This window comes from Octodon degus, unplaced genomic scaffold (genome assembly GCF_000260255.1).
Source record: "Octodon degus isolate 3935 unplaced genomic scaffold, OctDeg1.0 scaffold00095, whole genome shotgun sequence".
NCBI classification, from domain to species: domain Eukaryota; kingdom Metazoa; phylum Chordata; class Mammalia; order Rodentia; family Octodontidae; genus Octodon; species Octodon degus.
In genome coordinates this window covers 8,808,651-8,834,828 of record NW_004524671.1, presented here as the reverse complement: position 1 = coordinate 8,834,828, position 26,178 = coordinate 8,808,651, and the positions used below count along the sequence as shown (strand labels likewise).

The window sequence follows — 26,178 nt, the reverse complement described above, 5'->3', positions numbered from 1 at the left end:
ACTCCATGCAAGATAGTGGAATGACACGCATAGAGTGTGAAAAACAAAATGTGCATGTAGTATGAATAACTTTCAAAATGAAACAACATAGACATTTCTAGACCATAAAAAAACTGAGCACATTAAGCAGCAATTCCTCCAGAGAAAATAATGCAGACAATTAGAAAAGCTGTAACTGAGAGAAATCTAAGGAATATGTAATATATGAAGGACTAGCAATGATAACAAAATAATAATAGCATCTTATAGAAGTTAAAATGTGTATACAGTCAAAATAAATGACAACAATAAATTTAAAGATATTCATCAGACCTGGAAAAATTAATGGAATTGATATTTAAAGTCTCAGCATTGACCAGTATGTGATGACTACTAATTTATATTGATTGTAATAATGCATATGTATAATACTTATGTTCTAAGGGAATTAGTAAAAGAATAGCTTAAAAATATATGCAAACAACATGCAATAGAAAGAGAATAAATGACATAACCCAAAACTCACTATTTCAGAATAAATAAGTAAATCACATGTCAATTTTTAAAAAATTAAAAGCTAACAATATAATAAAGATTAAATCAGTCTATATTCTTTGAGTTCATTGATTGTTTAGAAGTAATTTGGGCTATGTAATGTACACACAAAGTCTAGTTGATCTAAACTGGGAAATTTGCTGTTGCTAATTAATGGAATGGATTTCTCTAAGCAAATTATAAGAATAATTGGTAGAGCTAATGATATTTTCATCATGGTAAGCAATATATCAATATAATTCATTCAATCCTTTTGAATTTATTAGCTTTATTTTATACACACACATACACAGTCATTTATTTCTCATAGTTCTAGAGGATGAGATGTTAAAGCCAAGATACTGGCAGACTGTGTGTCTGATGAAGGCCTTCTTCTTAGCCTAGTAATAGCTGCTTTTTTATTGTTTTCCCATAGTGGAGAGAGGGAGAAACCATTACCTTTTTCTCTTCTTATTAGACCAAACCTGGAGAGTTCCACACTCATGACCTCATCTAATCCTAGGCACTTTCCACAGGTTCTACCTTTTGTAGAAGTTTGGACTTCTACATATGAATTTAATTAGTAACCAGACAGAAGTTACAAATAGCTGTAGTTGGGTTTTTTTTAATTTGTTTTGTTTCATTTTACTCCAGAACCAGTGCATTTAATCATTACTGTATATTCCAACTTCTTGGAAAAGAAAATCTTAACATTCTACAAATGTTAATGTAATCATAACGAGATATAAAAATTCCCTTGCAAAATACGTGAAATCTGGATTTTTTTTTTGGAGGGGAGAGGTAAGACTAGGAATTGGCCCCAGAAACTTCACATCAAATTGTATGTCCAGCCACTTTTCTTACAGCCTTCCAGAGAGCTAAGCATGTGTCACCATTCTGAGCAGGTTTCCTTATTTTTAAATATAATTTACAGCTTTAAATCCTAGAAATTAGTTTAAGCTATCAAACTTGCATCAAACCTTCTCAAATTATGCTTTAGGCATCAGGCATCATAACTGGCAATGATAATGCACAAAGAGAAGTGGTCTTTACTTCATGGAAGTACTAATAATATTAAAATGTATTGATAATAAAAGAAAATCAATAATCATAAGTTCTGATATATGCTGTAAAGAAAATACTTTGTAAAGACACATTGCTCTTTTTATTTTAAAGGGAAGAAAATTAAGCAGTAAAAATGATGATATGTGGGGGCCTGGCCCTAGCTCAGGCCTTTAAGTGGCTGCTTCCACTAAGCTCTCAGCCTCAGGTTGCTGGAGTTTGAACCTCACACCTCTCCAGCTGGCCAAAAGTGCCCTGAAGGCATTCAAGGAACAAAAAAAAAATGATGATATGAAATTTCAAATGAAGACTGTAGAAGACTAACAATGTTCAGTACATTTTGCATTGTTACCTTCAAAGTAGTTGCTCATAATACAAGATATAGGAATGAAAAATGTATCAAGCAATATAGGCATACACCTATCCTTTCCATGAGCTTAGAGCAATTAGAAGTGTGACTATCTTATACTAATATATACCCTAGTAGTGTATATATATATATCTTGGGTGTACATATATTTTTTCCTTTCCCTTTCCTTCTTTTCTCCTTTCCCTCATTCCAGTTTCTCTTTCCTTTTGAGCATTTTCTTCCCATTTCACAACATCTATTGTACATTTTGGGTCATATTCACTCTTTCAGCTTCTTACACTAGGGAGACAATATGATGTTTGCACCTATGAGACTGGCTCATTTCAGTTATAAATATGGACTCATTACATCCATTTCCCTATATTGCTCTTTTAGATGACTGGATGGGAAACATTTGTTCCAAGAACATAGAATTTATGGTAGCAGAGCTTCCAGTTAGAATAACTCTATTATTTACTGACCAATCTGGTGTGTACTAGAAAATGAGGGTGCACTTTTAAAAAAGTATTCAGGGTCTAATCTTCAGGTAAATAATAAGCCTAGGCCCAGAAGTCCCGACCATTATTTTTATATTGTAAATTTGTACTTTCATACTACAAATAATAGTCCAAATAATGGGCCAGCTATACATCTCAGTATCTCTCCCTGAGGGATACAAGAAACAGTCTATCATTTATTCACTTGGGATGACAAACAGCAAGGTATCTACATTAGAGTAAAAGTGGCAAAATGGGATTCTTATCCATGTTTTGCTCCATCTAATTTTGTGTATGCTTATCCACACGAGGTGGTGATAGACCCACACCAGCCCAAGGTTCTTAAAACTTTTCTTTTGATTTTCTGGTGAACATCCAGTATAATGGCACATGAAAGGACAGATTTTCAAGTTTCAGAGGAGGTAAAAATGTGAAATCATCAGACACAAAAGTGAGTCATCAGATTACTTATGCCTGGATGATGAAGCTGGTCCATTATGGTAAAATGCATGCTTTCATCACAGACAAGTGGTCTAGGTGGACAGTGATGATGGCTTTGGCATTGGCTATGTGAGCCTATGTGAGCCTGTTACAGTGAAATAGAGCAAGACTTGACCAATACAGACACTGGAATACAGACCCCTTTACAGAAAAGAAGAAAACAGCGATGTGAATACATATTTGACTAATCAAAATGTTATTAAATGACCATGAAACCTAATGGAACATTCCAATGTTCGAACTAGGTCCAAAAATATGCCTTTTTTGTGCCTTAGCAGAGGTACAAGGTACGGACAAAATGCCAGTATTGTCACTCCATGTTGGAAACTGTCACATAGGAAATGCTACAAGATACTGTGAAATACACAAAGATTGAAATGCAAGTAAAATATTCTGTATTCACCAATAGCAATATTCAGACATGTATTTATGATGCCTTCACCAGCTGAACTGAAATTATTCACAGGTCTTCTGTAATTAGCAGGGATTTCTCATGGTCATTGCAGGAATGTAAGAGACATTAAAAATAATAAGCAAAATATGGTTTAATAATTTATGCCCTTGTAGATGTGAGACTTATTATGCTTTCAATTTAGACATTTTTCCTGGAGTTCAAAGATTGGCTCCTTATTTGTATAGTAACAAACCAAATAAGGTTGTAAACAAACTTGTTGCTCTTGTCTCCCAAACTAATTGGAATGCCCCTAATTATGACACTTAGCAACTGGTTTACCAGTTTCCAATTGCTGTTTCATTTGCTAACAAGTTGACAAGCCCAATAACTGTACACAGGAACAATGCAGAAATTCTAAAGGAAAGATTGCAATTTTAAAAGAGAGAATTGTATACTATAATCTTTGAATTTTATAAAGATATAGCACTGGCCTCATATGTGGTATTGCTGATGTCAATATTGTACTATGACTGAAATATTGTAAGGAAACCTCAGCAAAACAGTAGCCTGAGATGGTAAGTTTCTACAACAAAACCAAAGGTGGATAGATGTTGTTCATGAGTTAAACAGCAACATGAGTTATACATGGTGTTACTTGAAACATGAAGCATTGGCCAATGGTTGCATTCTACTCAATCCTAAATACATGTAGGTGGCATGCATAGTTTGACAGTTTACAAAAAAAATCATGGAGAAATGTTCTTAGTAAATTGGTATTGTCACACATAAGAGATTATTTAAAGCAGAGGAAAAACAAAATATTTCTGCCCAGGAAATTACAGACAAAAAAAAAAAAAAAACTTGTGGAACACACTGGTGCATTGACAGGTGAACAGGCAGGCACAGCATCACAAAGACCTACTATTACAACCACAAAACAAAAAGAAAAATGTCAATTGTGCCCTACAAGAAAGTACAGGGAAACAAAACATGTGCTGCGAGTGGAAGTGATACTTGTGTCTGGAGCATGCAGTTGTCATGTGAAGAGTGCCTTGGGTGTCACAGAGTTGACGCAAAGCTTATTTGTGCAGCACACCTTGGTGTTTACATTGTAGTTAACATAAATTTTTATTTTTATGTTATATTTTTGGTTGTGTAAAATAAACAGCTAATATGAAAATATTGATGTCTATTCTAAGCACTCATCGCCTATTTGATATTTTATTTTACTTTATTTTGTTTTACTGATATCTTATTTCAGTGGTAAGTGCATGTTGTACAACATAGTAGGAAGCTCCTGAAAAAATACGAAGGGAGATGAAAAGACCGTCACATAGGGAAAGAAAGCTAAGCACATGCGCTGTCAGTGTAATCAAGACATGGCATGGAACCTCCAGTTGTCATGTGTGAAGACTGCCTTGGACGTGACAGATGAAGCAAAGCTTATCTTTTTCATAGAGTTCTACTGATATTTTCATTTCAGTTCATATACAAATTTATATCTGATATTTTGTATTAGGTTTTGTAAGCAAATACACAGCTAAATTGAAAATGTCGATGTTCATTCTATATGTACAATATATATTAAGAATTTAACACTTTATTTTATTGGTATATATTATGTCCCTATTAACTATACACAATATAATATAATAAAAATTTCCTGACAAAAGAGAAAGACCACTGAGATGTCAAGTATGCCCTACAAAAAGGCCAGGAAAGCATAACACATGTGCTGTCAGAGTGTGACATACATGCATATGGAATGTACTGCTGTCATGCATGCAGACTTCCTTACATGTGCTAATTGAAGTAAAGATTATGGTTCTTGTAAAGCACTAATGGTATTTTCATTGTAATTCATATAAGAATTTATTTGTGTTTTATTTTTTAGACTTAGTATACTAAAAAAAAGTTGATGTTGAAAATTTTGATGCTTTTTTATAAACACTCAATAAATATTAAAAATTCAATATAATATTTTTGTGATAATTCTTCCAAATAAGTAATTATTGTTGAATAATAAAACTCAAAGTTACAATTGATAATTCATCAGTGGAAATATTTTAAAGAGTAAATGTGGGTTTCACAGATCCATGCTTCTACATTTTGATTACAAAATTAGCCTCAGGTTCTGGGGGAGAGACAATCCAGCCAGAAGCACCGACCTTATTTCTATGACATAAGAAGTATAAATGAGTGTTAAGGGCAGTGGGATGAATCATGTTTCAGGAGAGAAATAGTCACTCTCTGACCTGTACTTTTAAAAGTTTTCTCACCATTGCCATTTGGAAAATGAGTGGGATAAGGAGCAAGAATGGAGGTAGAAAATGCCTGAGAATATTATACCCATTGAGATAGGAGGGGGACAGCAGCTTGGAGTGATAACACGATGAAGGAAAAAAGAGCCCACCTCTAATTTTGAAGGGAGTCAGCCACAAAGGTGAAGTTATACAAAATACTACATTTGCATCATAATTTACATATTACTAAGCACGCAAACATCATCTTAAAACTCTGTTAAGTCCTGTGGGGAAAAACTTTTCAACAGCATTCACAGGGCTGTCAATTATCTCTGTTTCTTCTATATGAACCCCAGTTTTGATTGTTTGTGTTAAGTTAAATTTATAAGTTGGTGTGCTTTTATTTATAAAGGTTATAAATCTTTTGTATGACCAAAATATGCAGCAGATATTGTCTTCAGTCTACTAACTTTGTTTTTGGAAACTTTTTGCTATCCCAAGTATTTAACTTTTAATTTATATATTATTCCTTATATATATTATTATTCCTTATATATATTTCCACATATATATATGGAAATATCTATAACTTTTACATATTACATCCAGATTTCCTGATTTAGAAAACTTGGTCTCTATTCGCAACATATATAAATATATACAAAAATATCATTTTATTATCTGATGTTTGCATTGAATCTCATATTGTTTCTCTTTTGTGGTTTTTTTTTTAGTATTTCCTAAATCTTTACTCTTACTTGGAACCAAATTTCTAAAATCAAACAATACACTGATATGTATTAAAATTCAAAAAAAAATGTTCTTAACATTTTCCCCTACCTAAAGAATCTATTCCACCTTATTTATTTTTGCTAGTGGGGTATTTGCTCTATCAGTCTCCTTATTCATGGAACTTTGGTTTGACTGCCCCGTCCTCCTCACCAACAAGGCCGAACATCACCACCATGAGATCATTCCCTAGACCTCATTCCCTCTGCTGATGTGTGTTCTTCACCCAGCCTTTCTATTCTATTTCATTCAGGTTCACACTACCTGAAGCACAAAATATTTATTGCGAATGTATTTTGTTAAGCTCTATGGTGAGCCAAATAAGGCTATTATTACTTCATAAAATTTTTACACCATCTTTTAACTCTCGGAGCCAACCTTCATAGCTCTTCATTTCATGTCCCATAGGAAGCAGGTTGTAGCTATGTGGTGCTGTGCAGACACAAAGCTCAAAAGTCCACTTATTCCATCACAAAGCCATTGCAAGCATCGACTTTTTACCACACAAGGTTCTAGATTTTGTCCATTCACCACTGAACAAAAATAAAGTCAAGAAAATTCCTGCACTTAATGAATTTACACTTTAGTGTTTGTATCTCAGTTTGAACCCTGGATCTATCATCTTTAAGTTTGTGATCTTAGGCAAATTACTTCAACTTTCTGAGCCTCTGGTTCTCAACAGATCAGAAAACAATGTGGGTGGTGGGAGAGGAGGACAAATAGTCTGTAACATGTGGGATTTTGAAAAGAAATAGAAATTAGGCTGATAAGCCATGTGATTCATGTAATAAATATTAGCTCTTCTCTCCTGACCTGAGTATTTTGTGCTTTTTCTAAACCTGGCCTTTCTCACCACCAGTCCACATATTGAGGTTAACTTGTTTTACTTCTTACTATTTATTACACAAAGCACAAGCTAGACTTTGATAACAGTTGCTTTCTTCTTTCCTTTTGAACATTTTCTGAACTTGCACCCATGCTTTAAAATGAACCACGACTTAAAGCGCTGATCATGAAGACTGCCTATGAACAAACAGAGAACAATAAAAGGAAAATAACTTTATTCAACTTTCTTTCATAATTATGTAATCAATCTCAGCCATATGCTAGGAGTGCCCTCTCTCTCCATCTCTCTCCCATTTCTCTCTCTTCTTCTCCTCCTTTTTTCTTCCCATTACCCCTCTCCTATCCTTTAGAAACTAAGAAAGAAGGATTCTTTTCTTTTTTTTTTTTGGCTGGCTCAGAATGCCTTAAGGGTGGGTCTGGTGCAGCATGTGGTGCTGGGGATAGAACCCCAGTCCCTTGCCCCTAACTGATATTGCTCAAGAAGGCAACTTAGACAACTGAGGTAACCCGCCAGCCCCCTAGAAACTAAGAAAGAAAAGATAGCATTACGTAGAAAAATTTGGGGCTCATGTCCAGTAGACAAAAAAATAAAAGCTTTCTTTTCACTAGGAGGTGTCTAGCACCTACACAGCACCAAAAGCACCTGCACTCTCTAGGAAATTCCTTGCCTCTGTTCAGGTAAGAAACATGCCTCTCTGCAGCACAGCTTCTAGAGTAGTATGGTAGCTGCCTTTTCTTGATACACTTAGAGCTACAGAATACATGGCAGGTACTCTAGGCAATTCCCAACCCAATACAAAATTCTATACTACAGCATCTCTGTCAGAACCTTTGTTCAATACTTTCTTAAGCAAGAGGAGGCTGAAAGTACCCTTCACATTTTCCATTTCCAATAGGTTCACATGCTAAAAGTTAATATACTTTTTCTGGATGTTCCAATATTCAAAGGTAGCTTTTGACCTCTTTTTCAACGTTCTCCACCACACTACTTCCTGAATTAAGCTAAAACTGCCAATCTTTCCATCATGCCTAGTGTCATATTATCCAAGGATTGCCAATGCCCCCTAAGACTCATAATCATTTAAAATACTCTTTATGTATAGACTAACAAACTCAGAATATAAAAGGTGAAAGATTTATATGATTTGAAGAGAAATCAGAGTATAACAAACTCAGAATATAATGAGCTATGATTTACTTATGGAATTTAAATCATCCAAAATGCCACGTCTCCTTACCTGGTTTGCTAGTATGAAAGCTTTGTCTAATTGAGAATACCTCTCATCATTAACACCCCATGGCCTTACTGCTAACCTGAAAGGTGCAGACCTTTGGGAAAAACAGGTAAACAGGCCACCTTAAGTGAAACTATATCAGTTCTTCAGATTGTATACAGCACCATGTGACTAATTGCCACTCAAATTAATCAAAACTGAGCTTCCAATCTTCAGGCCCAGAACCTAAAGCAAAAATTTAAGCTGCAGGAAAACAGAAAATTGCATAGTTATTCAAATGAAGTTACTAACACTGTACTTCACAAGGACCAGTATATAATATTAGTGTATTATTATGGCACTTGAGATATGACTTGCTGCTGGATAGCTGACAAACATATAAATGTTTTTATGATTTCTAAGAAATACTTTTACTTAAATACTCATAACTGTTTACAGAAATGGATTCCGTTCAGTTGAAATAAATGTAAATGTTATTAGAAGCACTGAAGAATTCAGTATTTAAATTTTTAGGAAAATGCAGAGTGCCTTAGATCGCCACATTTTGATGAAGCATAAACATTTACTTCACTCTAAAAGAGAAAATAAATACATTCACATAACCATATGTACAATACAGTTTGGGGAATACAAAATAACATAACTGATGGTTTATTTCTAGTTAAGTATAAAATATTCAGAAAGGATCAAGAAATATATTCTAAACAAAATTATGCATTGTAAATTACCAAAACAGGACATTTAAAAATGTGTAGGAAGGAGAAAGCACTCTTCCCACATGTCTTAACTGTCTTCATTAAGTATGACAGATATTGCAGTGGTAAAACAAATAGCAAAATTCAATAACTAGAAACTGAAAACTACATGAAAGAGCTAAAATTTGTGAATTTTGGAAGTGTTCTCCATTCAAGTAAGAAGTCTAAACCTAAAATAAAAACAATAATAATTATAATGTTTACAAAGTCTTTGAATTTTTCAATATTTCTGTCTCTGCTTGAAGCACATGAAATTAACATAATATAGTCACAATTTGTTTCTTGACTATTTTATATGCAGTAATTTTTAATGAAGCAACTAAATTAGGCATAACTTGGTGCAGCTTTAATGTAGTTATGATGAATATATTTTACTTGATTAAAAATGATAAAACCAGGGAGCCTTAAATATTATCTTAAAAGATTAACTACTGTGTCAATTACAAATCTAGGAGGAAGATATTTATAAGGGAATAACTATTCTGAATTCCTTTTGTTCATTTCATTTAATTAACAACTCAATCAACTTTCACTCTTAATACCAAAATGTCTTAAAATATACTTTGGCTTGCAAAGGAAGGGCATACAGCAGGGCTGTGTCAATTTTAACATTGGTGAAGTTTCGGTCAGTAGCTCATTTTTTTCTTATTTAGTAGGAAGGGGGAAATGGCAATGTAGATATCTAATAAACTAAATAAATCCCTGAGTCTCCAATGTATTTTCTGTTGCATGACAACATAGACATAAATATCAGTAAGATTGAATTATTTGAGTAGGTTAGTAATGATAAGATCTGCATTAACAATAGATATCTGATGAATATTTGTCTTAGTGCCCTGAGACTGAAGAAACCCAGCAAACATTTTGACCTCTGTTTTTTAGGGTGATCAGCTAACCCAAGTATTTACAAGAGTCCCTACTACAGAGAAGGGAGTAGATGCTGTCCTACACATAGTGTGGTAGTTGTCCACAGAGAGGGCAAACATTGCAAAGGAGCAGTTCAGATGTATGTACTGAGTTTCAATAAAATGCAACCAAAAGTGTATGGAAAACACATGGCACCTTAGTGCAAATAACTTCTCCTAGCTTTCTTTGCATGGTTTTTTAAATAGGTAGATGGACTCAGGAACGGCTACAGGCAACTGTTTCCTACTCCTAAACCTTTGCACCACCTGAACAGCTCAGAAAGTTGCCTGGCTTTACCTGGAGTTCTGGAGTCCATCTTCAGGGAATCTTCCAAAAAGCACAGAAATACACGCACACGCACACGCGCGCGCGCGCGCGCGCGCGTACACACACACACACACACACACACACACATACACACTGCTCAGGGCCTTTTTAAAACGGGGACAAAAAGCATCTGAACAGTATTTTTAAAGCAAGTGGAAGATTCGCGGGAGAAAATGCACTGCGGCTGTGCTGAAAGTGAGGAAAGTGGTTCTGCACTCTTGTATCACTAGAACTGAGACACCCCGTCCAGGTCCTTGTACGCCCCTCCTCAGAGCTGCGGAGTCCCCTGTAACAGCTGCCACCAGGTTACGCCTAAGTACGGGGCCACAGGCGTCGCCAGAGAGGGACAGAACCTGGGAGCCGCGAGCCTCCGTAGCTCTGGGCCTCGGAAAGGACTGGCCAGCGTTCCCCCGCTAGGCTCTCGGAGACAGAACCGCGAGTCACCTGCAGATCCGTCCGACGCTCCCCCCGGCACTTCCGCCCGCCGCGGAGCCGCCAATCCTCAGGGGCCGCAGCCTCCCCACTCGCGGGTCTCAGCCCCGCCCCGCCTCCCGCCGCCCCGCCCTGTAGCCCCGCCTCTGAGAGCGCTTCCGGGCGCTAATTGGTTGCGGCGCTGACAGGAGGCGGGGCCTGAAGTCTCCGCGGAACCCGGGCCGGCGTATAAGCCTCTTCTCGGCTCCTTCTCTCCATCTCTCTCCTCTTTCTCTCTCGCTCCCTTCCTCTCTGTAACTGAACAGTGAAAATTAACATCGTGGATCTGCTAACAGGCACAGATGTCATGTGAAAACGCACATGCTCTGCCATCCACGCTGCCTTTCTTTCTCTTCTGTTTCCTTTTCCCCCTATTGCTCCTTCTCCCTCTTTGTAACTAACAAAACCACCACCAACTCCTCCTCCTGCTTCTGCCCTTCCTCCTCCTCCTCCTCCTCCTCCTCCTCCTCCTCCTCCTCCTCCTCCTCCTCCTCCTCCTCCTCCTCCTCCTCCTCCTCCTCCTCCTCAGTCCCAGTGATCACAAAAGAAATCTTCTGAGCCCGGAGGCGGTGACATTTTCAAAAAGCAAGCACACTGGAGAGAAAGAAAAAAAGCAAAACAAAACCCAGGCACCAATCGCCCAGGACATTTTTTTTCACCCTTTCTGAAAGCAAACAAACAAACCAACAGCCATCAAAACAGTCACCACCGCCACCGTCAGCGCTGAACCCGGCGGCGGCCCCCGTCAGCCTGCGGCCGCGGAGTGCGCCCGGAGGGATGGTGCCCGCGGAGCGGCTGCTGGTCGCTGGCCCCCTTCTCCACGCGTGCTGAGCGGGATTTTTGGGCTCTCTGGGGTTCGGGCTGGCAGCAGCTTCATGACTACGCGGAGCAGGACAGCGGCCACACCATGCGAGGTAAGCGAGCTCGCGGCTCCGAGGGCGCCCGGACCCGGCCAACTCCAGCGGATGGGCAGTGGGGGAGGGGAAGCGCCGCGCGAGACGGCGCTAGCAGGTGGGGCTGCAGAGGGCACGGGCGGAGAAAGTTGTGGGGAGGCGCCCGTGCCTCTCGGGAGAGTTTCTGGGACGCGGGAAAGCGCTTTTTCAGGAAAGGGGAGCGGCGCTACTTGCTTGCTCTCAGTTCTCGAGTTGCCCCAATCCGTTTTGCGTGGCGTTCTGCCTCGGGCGCAGAAGCGAGCTAAGGCTGCGGGAGCGCGAGGCGCGCAACTCGGGCACCCGCAGCTGGCAGCGCCCCGCGCGCAGTGGCCACGGGCGGAGGCTGGACGTGCAGAGCGCAGGGCGGACGCGCCTCGGCACACGCATTTGCCTGGGTGCCGGGCCCACGAGCGCCCTGGCCTCAAGCTCGTCCCTGCGCTCGGCTGCCAGCCAGAGGGTCCTGGGACTACGCGGACGGGGAATCAGCTCCTGAGCTCTCCTAGGCGTCACTTCTGCGCCATAGCCCGCCCGGCGCTATCTGCGTCCGCGCAGCCCGGGGACCAGCGCTACCCAAAAAAAGTTGTAGCGAAAAAGTTCCGGAGAATAGAGGCCGCGCCCCGCGCGTCGGCACAGGAATCAGGGGCTCTTGCCCTTCTGTCAGATGAAGGGCACCTGCGGGAGGCAACGCTGGTTGCGCCCTAAGGACTGGACCCCAGCCGCCGAGAGTGCGGGCCAAGGCAGGACCCAGGGGCAAAGGGCCGCTTCGGGGCGGCGCGCTCGGGACGGAATTGAAACACCTGCGGTGATCGCACTCTGGGATTCTTGAGCGGCTGACCGGGGACTCTGGGGAGTCATTTTTATGTTTCCTTCTCTTTGATGTGGGGGGACCTCTAGGTCTCCTGCGCTCTGTGCTGGGACCCCACACCCACACCCTCTGGTTGGTCACAACTTTACGAGTTTGTGGAAAAGACAGCCGAGTCTCCGTTTGTCTTAAGGATCTGAGCGCCCATAAGTACCCTTACCTTCTAGTTCCTGTTCCTGGCTACCCTGCTGTTCTTTGGGAGCTCTTTTCTCCCCGTCTCCCAACCTTCCGGATTCTGGCAACAGAAAGTTGGGAATAGTCAGCTCCGGACCTTCCCACACTGTCAAGGTTGGAAAGAGGTGACCGAGACAGGAAGCACTGGCGAGCACCAGGCTGCAAAACCTCGCCTTCCGACGGCTTCGTTCCTCTTCCACCATTCCTCCTGTATCTCTGAAAAGCTCCCCGAGAAACAATGAGCTTTCCTGCACCCCGCAGGCGTTGGGTGAACCCTGAGCGCGGCCTCAGAGGCACAGAATGGGTTTATCGGCTTGGACTTTTGGATGTAGCAGGAAAGGGAAGGTGATAGAGGGACAAGAAGAAAGGAGCTGCCCGTGGAATGCAAGAGGACAAGTGTAGACAGGGGACAAGGATGTACTGGTGGGACAGTGTAGATTAACCCTCGCGTGTGGTTGGGGGATCCGAGCGTGCTAGGTAGCTGGAGCTGATTTTCTGGGTTAGGGGTTAGTTACATGTCCCAGTAGCCAGATTCCTGCAACAAACTGTACTTGAGCAGTTGGCAATAAAGCACTGATGTTTAGCGAGAGCCTCCCCATTCTTCGGTTTTTTTCTGTCCTTCATCATCCAGTCCACTTTCCTCTGGTTTCCTTTGCTCCTGTCTGAAACTCCCAGCCTGTCTTTCCCTTTTGCCTCCCCTCCCGACATCAGCCCTGTGGCTGGGTTCATACTTTTTCTGAAAATCCTAAACCACGTGTCACAGCGGTTCATAGCGGCACTAGGACCTGGGGCATAAAGGCTGCTGGTTTCCTTCCTACAGTGTGGAGTGGGAAGGGGCGCAGAGTGTGCTACATGTTCGCTAGAAAGCTCCTACAGAAGCTGTCTGCTGAGCACAGTCCGAGTCCCTTACAGTTGTGCCTGTGGATGCAAGCAGTGAACTTAAGAAACAGAGTGCGACCCACACCCTTGTCCTAAAAGACACCATGCTCCAGGAGGCCTTGCACATTCTAATTTAGGGTACAGAGGCAGCCTGAGGTCCTGCTGGACCGAAAGAGAGGGCCAAGTCTCTGTCCTACCTTTCCTGGCTCACTTCTATCCCTTCACTGTCTCTCTACTGACCTTCTATCACCTTGGGGGCAATGCCCTGCCTGCATCAGGAGCTGTTATAAGAAAAGATACAGACTACTCAGAAGCTTGTGGGAGTTGGGATTGAACTTGAGTGTGAACTTGAGAGATGAAAGCCTGAAATAAATCCACTTCTGCTTGTGCTGGGCCACCAAGCAGAGTACATATGCGGGTGGGGCAGGTTTTGAATTTGGCTTTGTCCCGCATCCATCCCTCACCTACCCCTTTCCCATGGTTTCCATTCCCAGGTGATCCCATCAGTGCTTTGGTCTGATTTGCAGTTGGCCAAGTGTCCGGAGCCAGGGCGCTTTGTACAAAGCAAGTAGTCTGGAATTGAGTGATTCCCCACTGTTTCCTGAGAGTACTAACCCACCAAACAGAACCCACCACCAACTTCTTTCAAAATCTTTCCCCCACCCTGCTTCACCTGTGTATTTAAGAAAATTTATTCCCAGGAAGCTCTAGAGTAAGAAAAGGTTAAGAGGCTTTGATCTTTAAGTTCCTGGTCCTGCCTCACAGTTGAACTGAGTTCAGGACACAGAGGGGTGGACTGGGGTGGAGGAGCTTGTATATGGTGGTGCACAAAGCCTCTGAGCCTTTGTCTGCAAAAGGGTGCCACAGGAGCTCTGAGATGCTTCTGCCTTGATTGCAATCCTGAAGGAGTAACTTCTGAAGGTGAAGGGGAGGACTTTTAATTGGGTCCTGCCCTAGGTTAAAAAAGAAAGAAAGAAAGAAAGAAAGAAAGAAAGAAAGAAAGAAAGAAAGAAAGAAAGAAGGAAAGAAAGAGAAAAAGAAAAAGCAGTGCGCCCAGGTGTGGGTTTCAAGGCTGCTTCCTGACAGCTCTGTTGGGTGTTTGTTGTACACAGCACCAAAATGGATGGATTTTTCAGGCCTGCCGCGATGAAAACCCTGCTTCCAAAAACAGGGGCACAGATGTCCTTGCAATCAATAGGTGATTGTCGCTTGGGCGGATTAGAAATCTGGTTTTATGCTTGCTGTAAACAAGGATGAGGCTTGGCCCCTCTGAAGCACACTTTTCATCCATTATTGGCTACTAGGTAATTTTTATTAGTGTGAAACTTTGGGGTGCAGCTTGCTCTCAGAGGTACAGTCTCCCTCAAAAGTATGGAGTTCTGAGTGTCCTGCTGGTAGGGCCCTTAATTTAAAAAAAATCTCACTCTTCCTCATAATCTTCTTCACAAATTCCAATTAAATATTTCCAACTAAATATTTTTAAACTACATTCTACCTCCCAATTAAAAGCCATTGCTGGAAGGACTTCATTAGTTGTCCTTTAATAATTGCTCATTAAGTAATCATCAGTAAACTCTTTATTCCAAGAAAGTAATCATTCCAACAGTCTAAAGAAAAATCCCAAAGCTATGTTTCAAGGATTATGGAAAAATACGTATCCAGAAAAATATCCCCATCGATGAGTTCCCTTCTCTTTCCTCCCTTAAAAATCCTGGTTTAAAGAACAAGTGTTGAGACAGGCATGACTGACACGTAGGTGTCTGAGCTAGCTATGTGGACCACCTGCTTTCATTTTTCAACATTTTCACAGAAACAGGAATTTAGCAGCCAGGATGGGAGTATAAAGGAAAAAAGAATTAGCAAGCTTCATAAACAATGCAGATAAGATGAGAATTCCCTTGATGGCATTCATTTAAAATTTAGAGAAGTCCTTAGATTGTCCAACAACAGTGTTGTAGCTTTTGATCTTTAGATAATCTTTTAAAGATGGCTTCTTGCATCATTATTGAAGTGGTTTTCTATGCTAGTTCAACTTTCACATAAGTAACTATTTCATGCTCTTAATCAAATATGAATGTTAACACATACTTAGTAACAATTTGTTAAAGATGAAATATTAACAAACACCTTGCAAGGAATTATACAGACATATATTTGGATTTCTAAATTTGATTGTTTCTAAGTCATAAAACCTTAATTTTTTCCACAACAAGAAATTGCCTAATATTAAGGCTGTTTTCATGAAAATGACAATCAAATCGTTTTTTAAAAAATACCTTTTTGTCTACAAGTAGCATATGCAGAATTGCCACTAGGAGTTTGAAATAATTAATGCAAGAAGATTTTTGAGATAAAAAAATAAGCAAAATGTTTTTCAACTATGACTACGTATTTTAGAAACTTTTATTCACTTTTTAAGAATATAAAATGTCTTCTATAACTTCTATACTTTTTGCTACAGTAGTTCTAAGAAATAAAGTGGAGGTCTAGATTACATTTTTTTACTATGATTAATAATTTAAATAATTTGTCTAAATAATTTAAATAAATAATTTAAAGTACATATTATAACGTTCAGTTAATAAAGAATTTTAAATTTTTCTAGTAAAACATTGTTAAAATTATATATATACATATATATGAATAAAAAAATTAATGCCAAAATGAAGAGCATCAAATTCTATCCAAATTAAAGGTTCATAACAACATGAAGTAATTTAACATAATATTTTATTATTCTAGTAATATGAAAGGAATATCTTAAAACTAAACCATTTCTATGTTTATCTCACAGACAAAAAAACAAGTACAATCTTTTAATTACACAGCATTAAGTTAATTGACATTAATAAAATGTTGCACTAATGTTAAAGCATATAGAAAAGTAAATATTTTAAAAAGAAATTGTGCTTAATAATTAACAGAAGTTTCTGATTCCAGATGCAGTCCCACTATTCCATCCACCCTTATCTACAGGAGAGAAATTAAGCATAGTAACAAACTGAGTCGTTGTGGTATAATAAATGATGACCTGTGATAAAGTAAGCACTTTACACAAAAGTATTATTCCTGTCATTTTGTAATCATCTTCCAATTACAGCTTTTTGCAAATATTTATCTTACTTTGAATAGAATCTCTGACTTAACAGAATCCCTAGCAGATAATAGCAGTCTTTGGAGGAGTCTGTTGATAGACGCCGATACGCAATATGTGTATGTATATGCCTATAACCACCCACTCAGACAAAAAGAATGCATATTTGAGAGAGAAATCGTTCTTATCTTGGCTTTTACAACCAACTTCTAAACTCAGACATATTTTGAGAAACAGAAGCAACTTTTCAGAGCTCTCAGAGAGAAGAGCTGAATACATGTGAGTACTTGAGTCACATAAAAAAGGAACTGTTAATAGCGTCTATTTATAAGTAATCTACACAAAACTCTATTATACTACCTAATGATAATTAGAGGGAAAGGGAATCAAAGAATTGAGCACTGGCAGATAAATAAAATATTCCCTCTCAAATTAAGCAACAAATTCATAAATAACAAGGCTCATGCCATGGAATTGAAGGATGTCTCTTTTGTAATATAAGACAAAGGGAGCATAGAGGAATAAATATTGATTGAACTAATCATCTGATGAATAGAAATGAGATTTACCAGTGCACCAATATAATAGGCTATGTTAACTAGTTCTTTCATGGCACATATGCTGCCCTTTCAACCCCTGACCCCATCCATTCAGTTCTTAATGAGGGAACCCACAGGTGTTATAACGGCATTTATAGTGAATCAAGCTACATATAATAACCATGTGGCTAACTAGTGGCACTGTATGTGGATTCTTACAAAAGGAGAAATATTGTGTTCGTACTGTCATGAAATTATTGCATATTTCAAAGCACTTCGAGTGTTGGCATACTCAGGTGACCTTTAAGATATATCTGTGTGGCTATCAATGCTTCAAGTCCCATCTTTGACAAGGGAACTATATTAATGCTTATCTGAGGAGTTAAAAAAATGTTCTTCAACCTATACGTAACCCACATTGTTGTATACCTTACAATGTAAACATTTAAAGCTGATACCTGAAAGGAATGGTGTTTTATATTTAACATAGCATGCATGTTTTAGTTAGTATTTATTTTATAAGGACTGAAAGTAAATTATAACTGTACAGTAACAACTAGATAATAAGTTTTATTTTAAAGTTAAATTAGGATCTTCTTGTAATAAGCGTGCCCTTAGAAAAGATAAGCTGAACTTATCACTTTTGACAAAACATGTGGCTAAAAACTTATTTAAAATATGTTCTTGTAAAAGAGCAAAAGTAATTTGCTTTGATTGAAGCATATTCACGCAAGAATAGTGAATATTTTATTAACTGTTGACTTTGTAAATTGCTTTATTTAAACGGGTTTTCATTAATACCATTTTTGTGTGATTTGCTATCATATTATGTGATCCTGGGTTATATTTCCCTATTTTAAAGAACTCACCAACATATTAACAAAAGAACAAAGTAATCTGGTTGTTTACTAAGTTATCTCTTTTGTTGTTTGCTACTTATTACTGTATACTCACATAAACCAAACATCCTGATGCAGTGGAGAGCTTGAAAGGTTTGCAGTGTTTTAAGAAAACCCTTTCATAGATGCTAACTCATAGTGAAGGATTTTTTCAATAAATACTACAATCAATAAATTTTGAACTTTTTTAATTGTCATGAATGTGCAACAAAGCATCCTTCTTTTAAAGACCGATACACCATTACCTGGCTTGCTTAGACTCTGTGGAAGCCGTGTAATAACAGCATATTTATGACATTTTATTGTAAATTAGAAGTATGAGCACTGTTCTCTGAGTTTGAGCAGAAAATGATCCTTCAAATAGAAATTGCAAAAGCTTTTCTGAAAAGCCTTGGCATTTATAACCAGAAGTTGGCATGAAGTAAATATTAGCTGTAAAAGAAACTTCTATACATCTATCCACACTTCTATTTCAATTTTTTGACTGGTTTTATTAAAATAAAAATATTTTCAAATAAAAATTTCTCTTCTTGTTTAGTACCACCTGGGCTTGATTTTATCCAATTCTGAAAACTCTGTCAAGCTCATTGATCAATCCATTTGTAGGAGCCTAAATTAAGACTCACTGTCATGTATGGGAATGAGATTATCTTTCCAAAGCTGTTCCCACTTCAGCTTTAATTTTACAAGGGATAAGCTCAAAGATGTCATCTTTTATGTCCGTATATGTACATACTAAAGAAAAAGTACATGGCACACTGCTATTCATGATTTATTGTGCATCAGCCCAAAGCAGGGTACGGGAAGGAACCCAGGGATGCTCACGCTGCTAAAGCACAGCCAGCTGTGAGCTCACAGCCAGGCTTAAACAAGCAAGGGCAGAAAGGAATGCAGTGGTGTGGGTGATGTCAGAAATCAGAGCATCTCTCACAGGGGAAGTGACTTTTGACATGGGCCTCAGAAGGATGCATAGAAGTCCCTGTTTTGGTTAATTTATTCATGATAAATCTATTAAATTATTATTGGTTGTATTCACCAGCTTCTTTAGGTACTTAAAACTATGGGAAATTGAGTTTATTAAAGTAAGACTATCCAGAAAAGAACATATCCTATGCCACAACAAGTAATAATATTATTCTCAAAGCTCCTCAATAGGTATTTTTAAAGTCTGTGGTAATCTATATAATTACACAAAAAACATACTGAAAAAAGAAAAATGCCAGTATGAGAAAAAGGCCATAACTTGTTTAAAAAATATATCACCAAGAAAAATGTTAAAATATCCTTATACATTTTATTTTATAAGGAAAATTCTCATTTTTTAAATAAAAAGCTAGCTGATATATTAGTATTGAATTTCACTTTCTTTAATGTTTAAGCTATTATCTGAAAGTACAGATGTCTTCTTTAAGGCATGTTTTAGATTGTATGATATTTGTGAGAATAAAATCCAATGAAGACATGGTGTAGGCAGTTTTTGAGGACCATGGTGACAGTCCTCAAACTCTTCAATTCCAAAAATTTAGATATGATCATATTCTGAAAACTTAGCTATAAGATCAATACATAATGGCCCTGCTGACTTCTGAACTATTCTCTTACACGAATTTCAACAAGGAAAATTCTGAAGACTTTGAGTAATAAAAACCTCCCGTGAACAGCAAATATTGGCAGCAGGTCCATCCCAGCACTCTTTATGGGGGAATCTCTAATTAAGCTGAAACAAATGTCACTAAAGTTCCCAGAAAAAAATTCCTCTTTTGAAATAATTTATCATTCCAGGCTTATACCTTAGCTTTCATGAGCGTAGTTGACATGGGTCCTTGTAATGGTGCTAATTTACTCTGAGATTGTGGTGAAATCGAGTTTCTGAGCTTACAAAACTGAAAACACAGACCAGGCTGGGGAGACTTCAAGTAAGTAAATACCACTGTTTGAAACTTTCAGCAGCCAAACTGCCGCTGTTGAGCATCGCACTCTGTATTGGATGAATGCCATCTTCCTATTTCTATATAGGGAGCAAGACAACATAGTCACCTTTTCAGTACTAAGGACCAGATCATTTCCTTTAGTGCTGAAGAACAGAACTGGCTGTGCTCTTCTGTGGTAACCACATTCGGGTGGCGTGATGGCTGTGGCATTTGATCTGTTTGTTTCTTGGAATAGAGGGGATTCAAGAAGTGGCTGCATGACCCCATTTTAAGGACTTCCCTAAAAAGGTGAAATGTTAATTGTAAGTCCCTGTAACTTTTAATAGATTTGATTGAGTAGATATTTCCTAAGACAATTGGTTTCTGAACACCTTTTCCCCCATCCCTTACTGAAATTTGTTCTCTGATATCACGACTCCATGTTATGCATAGCCAGTATTACTATTCTGGATGGCAAATACAGATTGAACCTTTGGAAAACAGTAGCTTTATTTGAATTGTTATAAGTAACATAATTTAGCTTTTCTTTTTTTACTGTATCTTTTAAGGAAATATGCCTAGTACTTAGTAAACATTAAACCACTATTGTGATCTTTTCATTAAAACAGTTATTTAAAGGCAATCTTATTAAATAGGATCAGAATGCTTTGTTGCCTGTAATTAAGTCTCTGAACATCAAATTCAGACAGCTGTACTATTTTTGTTTGCCTAGCTAGTATAATGAAAAGAGTGAAACTAATCATTAGGTAAGTTAGATTTAAAATGTTCCATTTCACCTATCCAAGGCATAGACTACAAAAGTCCTTCATGAGAAAAAAAAAGTACTTCATGAAATCCATATTCTACATTTCCCAAGTAAAATTTCATTATATCTAGCTTGAATCACGATGAACACTGAAATCATATTTTTCATCGAACGAAGGTTAACAATTACACACAAGTTTAATGGTTGTAGACATGTTGATTTCCTGATGAATAATTTGCTATCATTATCATAGTCAGATCAAATAGTAAATTTATTACACAGAAAATTCCCTTTTAACTTATACATAAGTTGTGTCTGGCATATGTAAAGGAATTAAACACTTTTAAAGAAAGGAGAAGAAAACTTGTTCCAGATTTCCACAGTTGTTGAATATGAGCAAATGCCACACAGTCTGGTTGAATAGATGAACATTTGCTCAGGAAAAACACAGCATATCATGGAGGTACAGTACTTCCTGGAAATAATTGCTTTTACAGAAAATACTTTAAATTTGTTGATCTATATCAATTGATTTGATCAGAATAAAATTTGAAACAAACAGTATAATATTCTGGGGGGTTTTATTTAAATGCTCACTATTCTTCATTGCACCTTTATCTTTGTATATTCATTTTCATTATTGTTGTTAAAAATGTATTACATATCAAAGAAACAGGACTGTTTAAATAAATTTTGCCAAGAATGACTAAAGATATGGATAATATAAATACTCATAAGGTAGCTTTAATATTCTTCTAGTTATGTTGCTTTGTTTGATTTACAAACAATAGTAAAGATCAGTTCTGGCTTCCATCCATAACAGAGTCAGTTTAATTTCTGTTATTGGCTGTAGAGAGTGCTCTTTTGTGATGAAATAAATTCATTCTGAATTTCTTCCTATGTAAATTTTGTTGTGTCTTCATTTTCATTAATGACTTTTTGAAAGAATGTTTAACACACATAGGCAAACACACAGGCACACATATGCATATGTGTTTGTATATAACAAACACAAATTTGTAGATGACATTTCCAATACTGGATCAAGTTTCAATCCAATTCAACAAATCTCTATTATTGTACTCTTTACACTGGGTAACATGCAATAACCTTCAAGACAAGTCTGAAGCACACAAAGTAGTTTTCTCATAAAAGTCCTAAAGAAATCCTAATATAATATTTGTTCCATATAAATTCCTCAGAGGCCCACTTTCATCATGTCCTTTTTCCTTAAATGAGAAAAATGTATACCTTGTGCACAACTACTTGCTTAAAGAGGCTGATGTCTAAGAGATGGACCACGCCTTGACCAAAGAAGGGATTCTTACTGAGTCCAAGTCTGTTTCCAATAATCTCTTCCCAATCCATGCTATTTTGAACTCCCTTGGACCCATCATAGACATCAATAATCACTCTTGAAACTAATCACTTGTGAAGTCCAGATGCGTCCTCTGCTGTCACTTCCCAATATTGAGAAACATTAACCAAAATTCTCTCCAGTATTTTTATCATATAAGAAAAATATAATGAAACTTTTAATGAATCATAATACAGTTTACAAACTTGGGCAAACCTGGTTCTTCACAAATTTCATATTCGGTCTGTTATGTGAATATACTCAGTTGTCCCTTGGTTTGTCAATCCTGTTCTCTGGTTTTGGCGTTGTTAAGAGAGGGATTATCTATCTTTGGTCGTATGCATAGAAATGGGTTATGAGCCTGGAATACCAACATTTTCCCACCTGAGTTTAATTAATTTTGTCTGATGAGCTAGTATTGAAACTCTCATCAACAAACTATTTATATCAAAGGCCTATTATCATCTTTCTATGTTTTGTACAAGCATATTTTCTTAAGGAAAGAACCTTGAGAACATTAAGAAGGTGCTGTGTCTAATTGTGCCCACAATATAAAGGAAAAAACCAATTAAATCTGACATTAATTCTAAAGAAATGGAGAGTTCTGCTGCTTATAAAATATTGCAATTTAATTTGTTTTGCATTTTGGCTAAAACATAATATTCCTATATTCAGCTACCCTTTATATGATTAATTTTTATGCTTTAAAATTAAGCCCATTTTTATTTCTTTAAAAGTATAATTATTAGCCCAGTTGTATTGATTTTCCAGGCCTCTTCAGTTGTAAACTGTATTGTACAAAACATAACATGAAACATGAACATTACTATGGTTATTTTCCAGTCCTGGATTTGATTGTGTTATGTAATAGTCCTGACTTCCATGAGTCACCAAAATTTGACCAAAGATTGCTCTCAAGAAAGCAGCCTTCACTAGATTGTCTTCATCTCATATTTTGTGTCTAGTATGTTAATAACATCAGGTTGGAAAAGACTGTAGATTTATCTGCAGGGGTCCTCTTTGTTTTATTTCATGAACATACCTTTTCGGCTGGCTTTATTTTAGAAATAGTATCTTTTCTTCTACTCATTAATTCTGTCAGTCTTTGTACCACAGCTGCTCTTATGGAAAAACCCTGAAAACACTTAAGAAGGGAACTGTGTAAACTTGAGAGGAGCTGACAGATGCAGTCTCCTCTCTTTATAAATGTAATAGTAGGAAAATTTGATAATAATGTCTTGCCTGTGTTTTGTGCTGTCTACTTCTTAGTGAGCTCATGTAGATCCTATCTCGTAGACTCACTCCGCAATCTTGGGACTTATAGGACAGATACAAGACAGGAGTATGTCGGAGGAAGCTAAGCCAAGCAAAGCCCAATAAAAACAGGAGGCTCTTTTCAACAGTTTTAACATGTAGTTTTGCACTTCAAAAGAGTCTCCAATTAAAAACATGAGTATTTAGCACACTGCATAAATACAAATTGATAGAAAACATTTGGGATAAAAGTCAACCTCATTTAACACGTTAAAAAGTTTAGCGGCCAGGGAGATGGCTCAGTGGAATAAGCACTGCCCTGGCAAGTGCAAGGGCCTGAGTTCAATCCCTGGTTCTGCACCAAAAAAAAAAAAAATTTAGAAAATGACAGGAATATTTGCTAAATAGTAGTACGATTATTTGAAACATAGTGTTCTCATATTTTACAGTAAGAGCTTGTGTTAGTAAAGCCTTTGAATGTAAATCCTTAAAAGTATCACACTTTTTTCTAATAACTCCTCTTCTGGGACTCTTTCCCAAGGAAATAAAGTATCAATAAACCTTTGCATCTAAACACATGTGGCTAAAGACATACGAAAGCCTCACTGTGACATTTTCAATAATACAGAGAAAGGTTTGTAGAAACTCCTTTCATGACACATTTTCATATCATGTGCATTCACTGTATACACTATTATGTATTTGCCCTCTATGTAATAAACCTATTATTGTGTTTACATACCTAATAATATATCTGAGGAACTGGAGATAAAATAGTGAGCAAATAAAAAAAGTTTTCCTTGACCTCACTAAACCTAAAGACTAAGAAAAGTATAGAATGAAGAATTATACATATGTACTAAATTATGTTTTATAATTATACATATAACATATGTATAATTCCTCTAAATTATAAAGGAATGCATAAACAAGAGATTGAATTAAACAAGAATGTTTAAAAGGCACTTCTGGATATTAGGGCTTACAATATTATTTTCTTTTCTGTACTTTTAAAGTTCCTCAGAGTCTCTCTAGATTTAAGTGTCAAAGTGAATGGTCAGTCACTCTTTTGTAGCAGTAAGTCTATACCTTACCCATTTGCCTGTAGTCTTCTAGGGTGCTCATAGAATTAATGCTAAAAGTTTAATAGCTCATTGAGAAAATTAACCTACTTGCTATTTGCCCGAATACACCTTTATCCCCCCCAAACATTTATCAAGGGCTGATTGGGCACTTTTAAAAGTTAAATTAATTTTAAGTAGTTATATTCAAAGTTTGTGCCAATATAAACTCGATTCCTAAGTGTTGAAGATGCAAGGTGAACAGGGTTCAGTCCCATATTCTATATTGCTTAGAATTCAGCCTTCTTGAAAACCACATACTCTAATTCATGGTGGGCACAGGGAGAGAGAGAGAGAGAGAGAGAGAGAGAGAGAGAGAGAGAGAGAAGATGAGTAGTATGATAAGAAAGGATGGGAGAAAAGGCAGGAGGTGAAGAGGAAGAATTTTTTTTTTAATTTGACATCTTTGCAAAAAGCTGCATCCTGTTCTATTAAGCTGTTCTATTATTTTTTTTTTATGTACATAGGACAGGGTTTATAGAGTCTCACTACACAGATTGGACTCGTAGTGAGCCACCTGTTTTCAGCCTCCTAGTCTCTGGGATTACAGGAGCGCACCACCACGCCCAGTCTCCATCAATGAGTGCCCCAGGTGTGGGGCTGGCACGACATGTCAGGCATTGAACCCGCGCTCTGCGTCTGCTTAAGCAGACGCTTTAGTCTGCTGAGCTATCTAGACAGCCCATGCAATATGATTCTTTTATTTTTTACTCTGAAGGCTTATAGTAATATAATTCTTGAAAGAAAAACAGGATGCTCACATAGAGAGATTAGTCAGTTTGCCCCCATTTCGCTGCTCTAAGTGAACCTATATCTCTCCCCTCCTGAAAAGGGTGAGGCTTTGAATCTCTAGGGATACAAAGCACAAACATATTCACGTCCCACCAGAATGTGGAAGATGAACTAACTCTTATTGATATAATTGCAAGAATACTTTAAATATTTATGTGCTCTGAGGTACACAAGGAATCCCTGTTTGCCCTTAAGGTTGTTTGAAATTTGTTGGCCTTTAGTGGAGTCTAGTTCAATGTGATGGTCCCTGCTGAGGTAACATTCATACGTGGGCCCTCAGACACTAGACAGAAGTTTAAAATGGATGGTAATTTCAATCCCACAGGAACTATGTGGTGATGCCTACAGAAATTTTTGGTTGCCACAGATGGGAAGGTGCTATTACACACCATAGGTAGAGATCAGGATTGCCACTAATCATTCTTCTATGCACAGGATTTCCCCCAAAGCAAAGAATGGTCCTGCTTCAAATAGCCACAATGCTGCGATTAGGAATAACTGTCCCATAAACATATGTAGAGTTTCTGAGCAGAATCAGCTCCCAGATCATCAGTTTTCTCACGCATTCTCTGAGAAAGCTGCTTTCTGCTTTCTGTAAAGTAACGCCATTTCCAATGCACAAAAGAAACACTGAATTTTCACTCATTTAGAATCGTCCTATGTGCACGATGCCCAAGATGGTTGATGTGTCATGTTCTGACCTAATTCCTA

The 26,178-nt window shown here is 37.8% G+C and overlaps 1 protein-coding gene across 1 annotated transcript in view; it reads left to right on the top strand.

Annotated features, from left to right (window-relative positions):
- The first annotated feature begins 11,496 nt into the window (after nt 1–11,496).
- Nucleotides 11,497–26,178, top strand: part of Rorb (RAR related orphan receptor B) — a 194,590-nt gene continuing 179,908 nt past the window's right edge. Inside the window, exon 1 of the mRNA XM_004638123.2 lies at nt 11,497–11,802. Within this exon, the coding sequence (XP_004638180.1) occupies nt 11,796–11,802 (7 nt within the window). The 5' untranslated portion in view covers nt 11,497–11,795. The remainder of the gene's footprint in view (nt 11,803–26,178) is intronic.